General features: G+C 40.6%; 3 protein-coding genes across 4 annotated transcripts; 2 read left to right on the forward strand and 1 right to left on the reverse strand.

Annotated features, from left to right (window-relative positions):
- Positions 1-1,273: 1,273 nt before the first annotated feature.
- Positions 1,274-5,963, forward strand: emb (embigin). Its single transcript, XM_085426186.1, has 9 exons — positions 1,274-1,387; positions 2,116-2,193; positions 2,631-2,814; positions 3,102-3,184; positions 3,364-3,500; positions 4,421-4,576; positions 5,000-5,120; positions 5,227-5,260; positions 5,343-5,963. Exons 1-9 carry the CDS (start codon positions 1,315-1,317, stop codon positions 5,401-5,403), a joined length of 927 nt encoding a protein of 308 aa, XP_085282312.1. The 5' UTR covers positions 1,274-1,314; the 3' UTR covers positions 5,404-5,963.
- A 141-nt stretch (positions 5,964-6,104) lies between these two features.
- Positions 6,105-11,396, reverse strand: mrps30 (mitochondrial ribosomal protein S30). The gene is made up of 5 exons (XM_085426188.1): positions 10,798-11,396; positions 10,283-10,428; positions 9,744-9,849; positions 8,715-8,891; positions 6,105-7,067 (listed from the first exon to the last, which is right to left on the reverse strand). Exons 1-5 carry the CDS (start codon positions 11,369-11,371, stop codon positions 6,808-6,810), a joined length of 1,263 nt encoding a protein of 420 aa, XP_085282314.1. The 5' UTR covers positions 11,372-11,396; the 3' UTR covers positions 6,105-6,807.
- Positions 11,397-11,531: 135 nt separating this feature from the next.
- On the forward strand, positions 11,532-14,321 carry hint2 (histidine triad nucleotide binding protein 2). Of its 2 annotated transcripts, none has more exons than XM_085426189.1 (5): positions 11,532-12,264; positions 12,345-12,482; positions 12,574-12,678; positions 13,873-13,945; positions 14,033-14,321. In XM_085426189.1, exons 1-5 carry the CDS (start codon positions 12,037-12,039, stop codon positions 14,122-14,124), a joined length of 636 nt encoding a protein of 211 aa, XP_085282315.1. In that variant the 5' UTR covers positions 11,532-12,036; the 3' UTR covers positions 14,125-14,321. The 2 variants fall into 2 exon arrangements, with proteins under 2 accessions (XP_085282315.1, XP_085282316.1); XM_085426190.1 differs by having other exon boundaries at positions 11,689-12,123; positions 14,033-14,318.
- The last annotated feature ends 328 nt before the right edge of the window (positions 14,322-14,649 follow it).

Here is a 14,649-nt window from a genome sequence, read left to right on the forward strand (position 1 = left end):
AAGTTTCTTTCAACCACTAAATATCTAACCATTTCACTTCTTTTGTCTCAATTATATAATTGGTATGTGCTATTACTGAATAAAAATGAATGCGCTTGTTTCATCTATGAAGACGATGTGCAGTCTGACCAATTTCCTCTGACCTGAATGGGGAGTGCTGATGGAGCTGCATGAGATCAGATCGGATCGATGAGTTTTGATTTCTGCTGCGACATTCAGACAGTAGATGGATGGATGGATGGATGGATGGATGATGCTATCATGTCAATATGGACCACAAATATTTCCAGCACCTTGTTGAAAGAATGACACAAAGAAAGCAGTGCTACAGGCAAACACAGTCCAACCCGGCACTCGCGAAGAATACCTAAAGAAGTGGCCAGTGAGTGCGTATCAGTTCCTCAACTCCATAATAACACTCGTGCTAGGTGATAGTCCTGATTACTCATTTGCACTTCATCGGACTATGTGTGGCATACAGAATTAGTACCACACTGTGACAGAAACAACTAAACCACAGTCTAGCAATGCAGCCCCATTTCATTTTTACAATGTATTGGCTGACCTAGTCAAGACTGTTAGTTAAAGAAGCTATCTTTTAAGCCAAACCGGAAATAAAAAGGCAACTGAATAATAATAATGTTAAGGCTGAAAAAGATTTAAGAATTAAACATTAAAAAAATGCAGAACAAATTGAGATTGATACCAAAACATGTGAACATTTCTACTGTGGTGAGGAGAAGAATTAGACTATGGGTAACTTTAGAGGTAAACGCCACGCTGTGAGAACTAGAGTGAGGCTACTTTTAGTGTTTCACTTGGTATAACTGTGAACAATTGAATAGTATTAAATGTATACTCATATTAAGGTAGAACTGCATGAGTCATTTGCAGTAACAGAATTGGTACTTTGTTAGTTGCCCCTCTTTGATATTTCATGAGGGGATTCAGCTCATGTGACCTTCTCAAATAACACAACAGGACACCTTGCACGTAGCTGCACAGTAGCAGCCTAGTCAGGCTGGGACAGATTTAACATTTTTATCAAAGTATACACGCAAATACAGATACACATTATTTTAACATTTTCTGTTAATATGCAGTCCTGAAGGGCACCACAAACTGCAGCACAACATCCAGACACGAACCCCATCTGAGTGAATAATGGATGGAGGCAGCCACCCACAGGCTGCAGAGTGATATCATGGCTGCGTCACTTGTGCAGATGAGGGAGAAGGGGTGGGGTGGTTATACCGTGCAGTCTGTAGAGACAGTGAGGAACCTGCTCACAGAGAGGACAGAGGGACGATAACCATGTCAGCCTCCTGGAAGCAGCCGCTTTTTCAGATCTGCCTGCTTTGCGTCTGCTGCAGACACATCAATACAAGTAAATTAATTTTGGGTTTCATTTTTGCTGTGTTTTGTGGTTGTGTTCAAGCTCTGTTCAGCCTTTTCTCTGTTCCACCAAATGGTCCCGTAACCTTGTAAGGGCCAGAACAAAATGTCATAAGATTTTCACATAATTGTGTGCAACATAATTTGGTTTGAAGCATACTGGTAGTGATTGTTTATGATTTTTCACCTTATACATGTGTCTCAAACTGTTTCCCTCAAGACAAATATTTGTAATCATCATAGGATAAAATGTAAAAGGAAAAATCAAAACACTAGGTTACTTAATTATCGTGCTTGCAAAGGATTTTTATATTGATATGATTTTAATTGTCGCCTCATTATGCTTCATTCTGCGATTGTGCATGTGTGTTAGTTTAAGAACTATATAACAGACAAAAAGATAAAACCTTAAAGTTACTCAGTGCTTATTTCTTTTTTTTGTCTGAATACATTTTAATCCCAATCTTATGATATTTATGTAATTATTTAAGAAAACATCTCTTTGAAAAGATGATGAAGGAAACAACCTTGTTGCCGTTATGTAGAGGACACTTTTCACAGACAGTTACGAGCTGTTTCACACGGCAGCAAAGTAGCAACACTGATATCTGCCTTAAAATCACCTTAAAATATTGGTATAAATAATATTGTACCTTTTGAATTATTTTACACACAGTAAAAGACTCTGTATATTTATACATTTACTTCTTTTCCTGTCAGACACGTTGGGCTCAACCAAAGCGCCACAGGTTCCCACCACTGCTCTTAAAACAACTGTAAAAAGTGTTGTTCTTAAAGGTAATTTCTGCATGTTGTGTTTCCTTATTACTGCTCATGTAAATATGGCTAAAGAACACATGTTGATAAGTTATTTATCTTGTAAAATATTGTGCTATGACAAAGATGTAAGGATTTCCATGTTGTTGTGACCACGTGGCGCTGGATTTAAATTAGAGCCTGATTTTGCCTTGTGTGTGTGTGTGTGTGTGTGTGTGTGTGTGTGTGTGTGTGTGTCCACAGGGTTGAAGCCATTTTTCACACTCAAAATGTGGCTTTAGTATCAGGGTTACAATTAGGTTATGGTTAGATTTAGGGTAAGGGTCAATGGGATGTCCCCATGAAGATACAAACGAGACGTGTGTGTGTGTGTGTGTGTGTGTGTGTGTGTGTGTGTGTGTGTGTGTGTGTGTGTGTGTGTGTGTGTGTTTCTAACTGTTCCACAAAACTCCACACAGGTGAAAATCACACAGAGGAAATCCAGCTGCATGAGCCTGTAAATCTAACGCTAGCCTGTACGTGGACTGGGAATCAGAAGAAACTACCAAACATTAGCGTTTATTGGACAAAAGATGGGAAGACGATCCAGGACAGTGAGCGCTCTGTGCAGCTGGAGAATGAGCAGTATACTCTCAAACAAGAGTAAGTACTTCATGTGCATATTTTATCTGACAGCTTTAGAAAATCCACTTTGCAGTTCCCCTCCGAGTGGCTCAAAAACTGTTACAACGTTTTATCAAAAGACCTGAATATATAAAAGGTTTTAAATAGAACTGCAGTGTCAGCTCATGCCTGTCCATGTCAGCTGTAACTATCTTTACATGAAAGTAGGGCAACAGTTTAGTTAAAATAATCAGATAGTTGGAGGACAGGAGCATTTGATTTATTATGTTAATATCTAAAACCCCTCTTTGACTTCTGCTTTACAGTTTCCATATTGTCAGTGAACAAGACCTTGGAAGTTACTCCTGTGTTTTTGGGACTGAAGCACAAATAGATTTTATTTTGGCAGGTAAGGAAATAAACAATGAATCTCTGCAAGACATTTCACAGCTTCATTTGTTTTGCTATCAGCTCCTCAAGTCCCTGCTCAAGCTATTTATAGTGAATATCAATATATAACACTCGACTGAGGCTGTGCAGTGCTGCTATGTCTTCATAAGCATCATCAGCTCAGTCGTTTTCCTCCAGCTCCACAGATCAGTGAGGTGCGAGACAAGCCGATAGTCAGCTATCTGGGGGACTTTGTGGTGATTTATTGTAAAATGGAGGAAACCAAACCAGAGCCCAGAACCTGGACCTGGTATAAAGTCAATGGGACAGAAAAGGTAAGCTGCTCAGAGCCGGTACAGTTGTGTCACTGATCATTTTTAATTGACATTCCTTCAAGTAGGATTTCTTATGTTCATCTCCCATGTTTTTATTCTCAAGAATATTCTTCAAGAGCAGCTTTGCATGTTACACATCTTGAATTATCCTTATTTATCTTAATTATCTTATACCAAACAAAGTGTCTATTTTTAACAGCTCCTCATATTTTGTGAAAGTCGAAGTAAACCTTTTCATTACTGTTCATAGGTGGATGGTTTATCCTTTTATCCATATTCCTCATGTTTGGTCTTTTTCTGCATAAGATCCTATAAATGAACATGAGCAGGCATTAAAGCACAGTGGTGGGAAACATTAGAGCTTGTACTTATGATAAATTACCTGTATTTATGACACAATACATGCGTTTCCAGAATGTGCTGGGGCAGTGGGGGAAATATGTGCAAGTGTGCATACTTTTTAAAGCATGTCATGCTTTATATTATGCATGCTAAATACACATTTTCAGTATCTAGTAGTTATAGCTGTTTGTAATGGGATAACAAGTTCAGTATTACTGATATTTTAATTGTGCCTGTAATGTGATGCAGTATTAGTTTAAGATAATAGATGCAATGGATAACATCCCAATGGACTGGGGTCTTCTTTTAACTTGATTTATTTATCTGATTTTTTGTTGTGTGGGTCATTTTATCTTTTTAAGTGGAAAAAATAAAAAGCAAAAACCTACAACGCTCCTGTTGGGAGGCAGGTTGGGTGTCAAATGGGATCATAGCACAGCTTTGTGAATCTTTCCTTTTAATTCTCCTTCTTTTCCCTCATTTGGCTTCAAAGACATTTAAATTTGTTGTTGTTACTGTGTCGTTCAGCAAAATCCAGACGGTGTCATGTTAACGTATGTTGATATATATGGGAACAGATCCTCGTTGTTGAAGAGCCTCAGCGCTATGAAATCCACAATGAAGGGTGGAAGACGAAGCTGAAGATCAGCAACCTGACAGATGAAGACTCTGGCTCCTATTACTGTGGGGCGGTGTACCGCGTCGGCACCTCAGTGAGCCATGTGGAGCTCAAGGTCAGTAAACCTTGTGGAGCTGTCAGTAAACAAAAGGAACTCTGTACCTGTACAGCCCCTGAGCAGTTTGTAATTCAGACCCAGGATTCATTATTAGTTTGATAATAAATAAATAATTTGTCTCTCTTTGCATCCCTTTTTTTTTTTAAACTCACTGGTTACTGCTTTTGTAAAATAAAAAAAATATGTTATTAATCATGGCCTGTCATGATTGGTCTGGTGAACCACTGAGAGCCCAACTCCACAGGCTTCAAACTACAAAAACTACTCAAACATATAAAGCTTTTAAAACTACTTGGCAGAATAGACACCGAGTGCGGTCTACTAATCCCATAAGATAAAACATCTGTACTTCTTTCCTGTGGATGTGACTGAAAACAGTAGGAGTAGTGATATATAATATTTCCTCTTTCTGTACTGAAGATTATCAGCTTCATTGAGCCCCTGAAACCCTTCTTAACCATCCTGGCTGAAGTTATCGTGCTGGTCACTGCCATCCTGCTCTACGAGAAAATTCATTCCAGGAAGAACAACACAGAAGAGGGTAGATAAACATCATCCAGCTCTTATTTGTATCACTATCATATACTTTTTGCAACATTTTATGACAAAACTTACTTTTAACTTGTATTTATCGGTCTCATTCTCAGAAAATCTGCCGAACGGCAACCAAAAGAACGAGCTGTGAGTACAATGACGCAGTATTTCTTTTAAGATACTTGCAGATTTCATAATCCAAGAATGACTTCTCTTTTTTTTCTGTCAGGCCTCAGGAAGAAGCTAAGGAGCTGGAGGGTAATACGTCCATGAGGCAGCGCAAAGTTTAAAGACTGCAGCCAGCTTTAAAACTCATTTTTAAAAGTGAACGCTAGCAACATTTATACGGTTATTGTGGCATCTGTTATAACTGCATCACTTTGTTTCAACACTCAGAGTGCAACAGCTTCCAGCTAATCAACACTCGAGTTTGCAACACAAGTGGCCTCTTTCCTTTCCTGTTTACTTCCTGTGCAGAAACCCAGACATGCTTCTCTTGACACATCACGTCATCTTTGTCCCCTCCCCTTTCTCATAACAGAAGTGACTTTCTCTTCTTGTTGGCAACACCGTAAACTTCAAATGACTTTTACCCGTTTTTCTTCTCTGTGGTTCGTAGCAGTGCCTTACACTCTTTGACTAACCTTTCACTGTGCTTCCAATGACTTTTGTCCTTGCAGTAATCTATCTACAGTACTTGAATAACATGTAAATCAAAATATATCTTCACATATTCATCATATTTGTGCATCTGTTTTGCGTTTACGTGTAGGAGAATAGTCACAGAGTCATAGTTTCTTCCCCAAAAATGACTGCACTGTATGCAAACAAGCCGATTAAAAACTACACAAACCACCGTTTCAGTGTTGGATTCATTTGAAACTTATTTCCGAGCACTAAAGAAACACTTCAAAAATGTGTCTGTTAACACGTCAGCAGAGCAGTCAACAGAAAAAAAAGTTTAGGATGGATTAAGCAACAATAACAAGAGTCAGTTTTGAAAATCCGCCATTTATTATTTTTTCTATAAATACAGTGGATGTTTTTGTCCTGAATAACCTTTGTACTTCCTCTTCCCCACGGAGAAAAGCTAAGCTATACCACGACACACAATCGTGTAGACCGTTGTAGCTGTGACCACAGCGCGAGGCGACACACCCTCAGCTGCGACTGTCAGAAACAAATCTGTATCACTGCATTTAGAAAGTAAACTAGAGCGGCTCGTTCCTCAGCCTGTGTGAGACATGCTGAGTTTGGCTGGAGTTAATGAATTTACTTAAATGTGTTGAAGCTACTATATTTCTGAACTCTTGTTGTGTGCCGCCAACACGTCTGTCGCAGAAACAGCCCAGGCTGAGATGACGGGAGTCAGAAATATGTATTCATACAACAGATTCGCCCAAGATGCTACAGATATTTGTTAAATTATTGCTTCTGTCTATGCTTCCCTTAACTCTGTGTATAATACCCAACACACACGCAAATTTCCATTGTGACCTTTCAGGCCTCTGTAATAATCAGGGATGTGTACACAGTATTTTTTCAGTACTTACTTTCACAGGAATACAGATTCTTCTTTTTTCAACATTACATTTCATACAAACTGGCAAACTTCACTCCCATCTTGCTCTTTAGAGAACAAAATCTTAAGTGAAATCTGCCTAAAGATTTCCACCCCTTCCCTTACAATCCAACTACGGCTGATTCATGAAGAATTGAACCAGAAGCTTGACGACGCCGTCGTTCAGTCCCACCACCTCTCCGTCCTGCACGCTCTCGTACAGTCGCAGGCTCTCTGTGCCCCACAGGAGGTTTTTCCTGGGGTTGTTGGCGTCAGTCTCCACAGAGAGCGCAACTGTGTTCAGCTGGTAGCAGAAGAAGGAGAAGAAGTGGCCGTCTGTGATCACGGCCTGGGACACGAAGGGTCTGGTGACATCCTCGTAGTTCCAGAAACCTACAGCGGGGAGAGGGAAGCATCAACACGAGCTACGCCTTCTCTCAGATTTAAAGCCAAATGTAGACCACTGCAGTAATCCCATATTCCTGTATCAGCGTTATTCCTGCAGCATCATGAGTAATGCCACTGACCAGTCACTTTGTTAGCTCTGCAGCTCTGGAGGAAACAGACTAAACATAGTGGATATGTCATAGATTTGTCCTGTAACACTGCGTGTCGACAGGTGGAACAAGACACCCCTTAATATTACATTTGTTAAACACTTAGTTATTATTTTTGAAAATTTATTTCAACCTGAAGCATGATCAGACTTTTGGTCAGAAAGCTTTGCTGCAAAAAGGCAAACTTCTCCCCCCAAAAGTCACAAAGCTATGACATCACAGAACGTGATTGGTCGGCTGCAATGACGATTCTGGACCAATATTAATTATGATAGTCGACACATACCCAGAGATTTCAGAGACACTATAGCACTGCCAGGCTAATAAAAAGCAAAACAACGCTCACTGCCACTTCATTAGGTACACTTGGCTACTAAGTGGATGATCGCCTTTCGCCTTACGTCTTCATTGCATAGATTCATTGAGGTTCTGGAAACATTTCTCAGATTGGTCAATAGTGACACGACCGCACAACTGTTACTGCAAATTTGTCAGCTGCACATCCATGATGTAAATCTTCTGTTCCAACACATCCAAATGGTTCTCTATTGAATTGATATCTGGTGACTGTAGAGGCCATTTGAGTACAGAGAACTCATTTTCATGTTCAAGAAACCAGTTTGAGATGATTTGAGCTTCGTGATGGGAAGCAGCCATCAGAAGATGGGTACACTGTGGTCATAACGGGATGGACACGTCCAGCAATACTCAGGCAGGCTGTGATTTTGTAAAGGATGCTCAAATGGTACCAAAAGAAGCAAAGTGTGCCATTCAAATATCCCCCACATCATTAAACTACCACCACTACCAGGCTCAACCGTTAATGCAGAGTGGGATGGATCCATGCTTTTATGTTGTACTCTACCACCTGAATGTCACAGCAGAGTTCAAGACTGATGGATTTTGAGTTACTGTTGCAACTGAAACAGTCTGACCAATCTCCTCCTGCCTCAGCCAGCTGCTCACTGGAATTTTCTTTGTAGATCATCAGTTTCTGAAATACTAACACCAGGCTGAAGGAAATAGTTACGCCAGAATCCTTCGTATTAAGAAATGCTAAAGACTTTGCGTTGACTTAAGAATTTCAGAAGTTTCCGGTGTATGAGGAACAACGAACGACACCATGCCCATTCAAAGTCACTTAAACCACCTTTCTTCCTCATTTTGATGCTTGGTTTGAACTTTAGCAGCTCTTGACCGCATCTTCATGCCTAAATGCACTGAAATGCTGCCGATAGATGCTGATAGATATTATTGTGTGGCTGGTGAGTGTGTGACCTTTTTAGAAAATGTTTAGAAACCAACTTGAACATAAAGAAAAAGCTTTTCATGATGACATTTGCTCTGTTAACTTTCTGACATGTCTTTAAATCTCTTCAGCGAACAAAGTAAATCAACTACATGAAGACATAAATATGTATTGTAATGTTTTATAAACACAGCATCTCAGTTCTGTTGCACCTTTGCTGTGTTAGGAACTCACCTTGGTACATGGCCTGAGCTCCTGTCCAGGCGAAGAGGCTGGCGAGCGCGTTGGCTCTGAGGAAAACCTCCACTTGGTCAGCCTGCTGCTGCCGAATCATCCGGTCTCTGTGGTATCGGTCGGGCACCAGGTGGAACTGAGTGTGACCGTAGCACGCTGGGTCTGGTAGCTTTGCACCTTTAAATGAAACAGAGAGGCTTGTTATAAACAGAAAGTAGAGGGGATTAATAAAGAAAAAAATGAGCCAAACACTGGGTAACCTCTGTGATAATGAAAACTTCAAATATAAAACCACCTGCAGCTACATTATTATCATACTTTGCTATAGAAGCAGAAAGATTAAAAACAAGCAAGGTTGGGGTTAAAATAATTGTTCTCAAAAAACAATCTATACCTTTTACTAAATACCAGTCAGTTCCACATTGGCGCCCCCTGCTGACCATTACGATAAGTAAATAATGAGAAAAATCAACCTGATGACCTGTTAGTGAGACCAGAATTACAATTTGGGAACGAATCAGTTTGCCTTTGGGACAGTGGCCAGTTTTTGGGGCTCTGGGTTAAGGCAGTATATATACATTTTCTACCTCCTTTGCTCCCTACACGGACTGTTTTACTGAGCTTGCAACTAAAATCTGTTCAAACATGACTGATCGATAGAATCAGATATATTATAATAAAGGGAGACGGGACATTCAAAGAATCCCGAAATAAGATTTATGGGAGATTTCCGTGGCAGCAAAGATGGTGGCAGGAGTGATAAAAAAAAAAAAAAAAAAGAAAAACAGCTTTTCAAAGTCTGATTTTAGGGCAAAGTCAGCAAACTTAAAGTAGTTTTGATTCGATTTGAAACACAGTGTCCACAGGGCTTTTTGCTAAAACATAGTGGTGCTGTGGCTGTGTGTCATCAGATTAGCAGGATTAAAAAAATGTGATCATGTTTACTAACCAGGAACATGTACTCACTAGACTGAAAAACATGTCTAGAACCACCTAGCACAGCCTGCATGACCCACATCATTGTTTCACCTGTGAAGATGTTGTTGTCGTACTGCCTTCTGAACAGCGGCATCACATTGGGACGAAGCGTGATCTCTGGAACTTCAGCTGCATGGGAGGCTTCCAGCGGCATAAACTAAAAGTAAATACGATTTGACAAAGTAATTTGATCAAATTAATTTGCAAGCCCAACTTGCAAGATAGGCCGTCTAGAGCCCATGGGCCCATTCAGTCTCCCCCAAACTCCCCCTTGTGGTAATAATGTTGAATATATACACAAATAACTGCAGAACTCTGAGTGAAGTCCATTGAGTATTTGACAAGATCAGAAAATTGCTATATAACTGCAGAAAAAGCGATGCTTTAAATGTGTGAATCTGGATTAAAACCTTTTAACACTGCGATGAGACGCAATATAATAAAGTAGAATTAAATATATAATGACAACATCACTGAAAAACATTTTAAGTGGTTTGTGTGATTTCCCCCCACTATGCAAGGCCATCAAAAACCCTTGCTGTGCATCTATTGCTATTACATGATCCATGTGGTCTGAAAAGGACGCCTACCTGAGGCAACTGTTGGGTTACTCTGATCTGACTGTGTGGGCGGTCGTCGATCTGGAACCTGGTTGGCTCGAGGTGGCGTTTCCGATGTCCCTTTGGGATAATTCTCTGACCCCTCCTCCAATAAAAGTTCACCTGGGGACTGAGATCTAAGAAAACAAATATAGATCAACATTAGAGGACTAGGATCGTTAAGTAGAAAAACATAGCACTCATACTTCATGCTATCTGGAACTCCTTGTCTTTTTGTTTTGAGCAATAAAACTTGTTAATATCTTCGTATTATTTTGGCAATAGTCATAAGATTATTATAATAAAGGCTGGACTTTTGTGTTATGATAAGTTTCAGATTTTAATGGGCCACTCTAGTCGAGTTTTGTTTTTGCCCGAAACAACAAATCTACTTGGAACGTTTGTTGCTATATAAGTCTGTGTTGTTCACTATGAATGCCTTTATTTTCCTGAAGGTATCCACACCACTAACTACAGCGTCTTTAGTTCCACTTCATCATACACACCCAGACTGGAAAGCTGCAGCAGTGGGTTGTATTTAGCCAAACTGTAGGTGAGTCCAGACACCAGGCTCCTCAGAAAAGGTCCGACCACCTGCTCTTGGTGTCTGTACATGAAAGGCTTGCGTTTCCTAAATTGCCAGTGCTCTTGCAGGATCACACGGGTCACCAAGGAGCGTATGTCCGCGAACGCATCATCGTCGATTCCTGGAACCGCGGCTGTGGTCTTCTCCAAGCCCGGGGTGAATTTCTCGGGCAGGCCCGGGATGTACGCGGTTTTAGTGAAGTGCTGGTACCATCTGTCTGCGTTCCGTGCGAAAGTTTGAGGGTAAACTACAAATTTCTCCCGCTGGATGCGAGTGATGAGGGACAGCTTGTCCTCCACGGAGGAGGTGCATATCTTCTTCACCCGTTCCTCAATCTGTCGCCGCCGCGCAGATTTACTTTTAGCCGTTAGAGAGGGGACTATTGGAGGGTACGCTGGCTCCTTGACCGAAACGTCAGTGTGGACAAGCTTTTGGCTTCTAAAAGGAAACAAGTTTCTGGGGAACAGCAAGGGTAGCCGTGTGCGGGCCGCCATGTTTGCTTAACTTCTTCACTTTTCGTTGACACACAAACTAACAGTCTTTCAGAGCAGCGCCCCCTTGCGGAAAAAAGAGCCAGACTGAATGCTAACGCCTACATAAAGTAATATAAGTCAAAACTTAGACCGGTATTAAAGAACATTACATTTAATTTTATTTACTTGTGGCAGTGGTCTTGTAATTTAATAAAATGGTCGTGTAATTTAATAAAGCTTAGCTTGTATTAGCATTATGTTTAGCCTCTGAGAACGTTGAGGGTCTTGAATGAAGCCCTGTCGCGTAAACGATGGTGCATTTACGTTGACTCAGAAATTTCGGAATTTGTAGTTGAACGGGCTAAAAACGTGGGTACAAATCTAAAACGTTCGCTAAACTTTGAAACCAAAATCATTCAAAACTATAGCAAAAAACGTCATACTCGTGTTACACTGTGTATTTTCTATGTAGCTTATTGTAAACGGTGGCAGACGCTAGTAGAGATTTGATGCAGCATGAACAATCCAAACGGTAGGGGAGTACCCGAAGGCTACGTCAAAGTTGGACTTTTAAGACTGTGCAACGGCTCTGGTGAGGTGCAGTGTTTTTGTCAATAAACAGGCTGTTCGGCCTTTAAAAATATATAGACACAAAATTATTTCCACCAAAACTGTAAAAGCCAGCTATGTACTGTCGTCAGATTTTGCGGACACCATTGTTCGGGACAAGAGCGGCTAAGCTCAGCCGTTTCCCCCATGTTTGTCGAAGCGAGGTATCTGCTATCAAAATAAACCGTCCTGTTGTCATTCTTGTCAACATATTCCTTTCATTAGCTGCTGCACAGCATGTTGACAATACCTGTCCTACTGGTGGTGGCTGTGGTGAACCTGCAGTGCCCCACCACCACCAAGAGGTTTGGTTTCATTGCGACACGTACTTAAAGCAGCTTTTTGATTTCCCCATGTGTGATGCATGCCTGTTGTTCACCCCCAGAGACCCCTGTGCACCAAAAGTGACGAGGTGAGGCTGGCAGAGGAAGCCAGCAAGAAGTACGGCTCCCCAGCTCCAACCATCTTCTCCAAAGTGATCGACAAAAGCATCCCTGCAGATATCATTTATGAGGATGAAAAGGTACAGTCTGAGCTCATAAATAAACATTTTGTGGTTACATTTCTGCAGTTCAGTCCTTCATATATAAGATTTTTTTTTCTGTGTTTATCAGTGTTTGGCATTCAGGGATATCAGTCCACAGGCGCCTGTTCACTTCCTGGTTATTCCAAGGATTCCTATTCCCAGAATAAGTGAGGCCAAAGATGATGACGCTGAGGTAAACTGGTGTTTTCTTGTCTAGACTCTCAGATCATGTCACAAGCAGTGAGATTGTGCAGCACATGCTCCCTTTTTATAAGTCTATGTTTTTTACTATTTGACATGTCTGTGAGATTAATTTCCAGAGCATTTAAGAACCAGCTCACCCCAAACTGTTGTCACAGCACTGGAAGAAATCTATAGGTGAAGCACTAAAGGCACTACCTTTCCCTCATTTGAAACCAGTACTACCCAGAGTGTAGCCTTAAACCAGGGTCTTGGACCAAAGAGCAGGTTAAATATGCCCAGATGTTCTTTTGTTTTCTGGCTTTCCTAATGTAACAACCAGTATGAGTGTTTTTGCATTGAATGGGCAGTGTTGACATCAAATAACCAGCAACAAATGTGGGCTGGTCTGCAGCCTCATATTTCCCACAAGGGAAGCAACCTATAATCCTAAATAGATATCAGGTAAATAAAATAATATAGCAGGGAAGTTGTAAAGGAGTCGAGCCGTCCAGATTAAAATTCAAACACAGATTATGTAGATATACAGACAGATATTACTGTTGTTATCTAGATTCCCTTGTTTAACAGTCTAAGAATAAAGAAGAAATCTAAAAACAGAAGGCGTATACTACTTTTAAATCAGATTTAAAAAAAAAAAAAAAAAATCAACAAGCACAAATATGTGTTCTGTTTTAGGATTTGATAGTAACACTTATAGAGCAATAACATTGTTGTAAAATTGGAAAAAGAAAACAAATCAACAAATAGTTTCTTGTATGAATCTGTTGTTATTATTGGTGCTCATTACCAAAAGACAAAGACTTCAGACGATATTTAAAAAACTTTAAAACCTCCTACTGTACGTGCACAGACGTCTGAGGAATCCTTCACGAAAGGTGACGCTATTTCCTGGAGATCTGAGTGGTCAGTAGGCGTTGATTTCATACTTGATGATTACTGATCTGGAACGTAACTTGCTCTAGTCCAGGTTAGTATCACAGCAAGTTACCATGTAAGAAGTAGTTCAGAAATCCCAGGATCAGTCCCGAAGTTGGATGAGCCTGCTGTAGGTCTCACATCCAGTTTGGTCTCCTCTGTGACCGGACACGCTAAATATTAATCTTTAAGAAGTCATAACTGCTTCATTTACAGCTCACTGTCGACTGGAAATAATCTCTGCAGCTCTCCTTTTCTCCACTTTCAGCTCTTAGGACATTTATTGGTTGTTGCCAAAAATGTGGCAAAGCAAGAATCTCTGACTGAAGGGTACAGAGTGGGTAAGTTAGACCATTTTACCGTAATGATTCTCCAGACATTAATGTGACTATACAGACTGTTTGTTTACATCCACACTGAATTCCCAGTGATCAACGACGGGAAGCACGGTGCTCAGTCCGTCTACCACCTTCACATCCACGTCCTGGGAGGAAGACAGATGAAATGGCCACCAGGATAAGGGCTTCACATTTACTGTGGTGTCTCAGTTTAATCCAATAATAATGGCATAATACCTGTTTATACACAAAGCTGATGTCAATGTAAATATGTTGGAAAAAATGTGTGAAAAGGAAAAGTCAGAAGTTGATGTTTGATATGGCTGCAAATAAAGACACATTCTGTTATGGAACAATAAAGCTCAAGTCAGTTCTTTAATCTCTAATCAAGTCAGGATACTGTTACCATGGTAGCAGCTCACATTTAAGAGCAAAGATTCAAAACAACGAGGTCAGATATGTGCGAGTAATCCCTCTCAGAGGAAAAGTTCATGCTTCACTCTGCCCAGAAACACTCAGCTTCAGGCAGTTTATTCCTTCACCCACCTGCTCTTCAAACCTTCTCAACAGCTCATTTCAGACAGCAAATGAACTGAGGAGCTACGCCCAAGCCCAGGATAAGATTAATTATATAATGTTATACTAATGCTTTAACAGTAATGAAGTGTTTGAGGTTGCCATGCTGTGGAAAATCCTCCTCCTCCTGC

The sequence above is a fragment of the Rhamphochromis longiceps genome, linkage group LG12 (assembly GCF_057381845.1).
Source record: "Rhamphochromis longiceps isolate RC_006_pf linkage group LG12, R_longiceps_female_GT1.1, whole genome shotgun sequence".
Taxonomy (NCBI): domain Eukaryota; kingdom Metazoa; phylum Chordata; class Actinopteri; order Cichliformes; family Cichlidae; genus Rhamphochromis; species Rhamphochromis longiceps.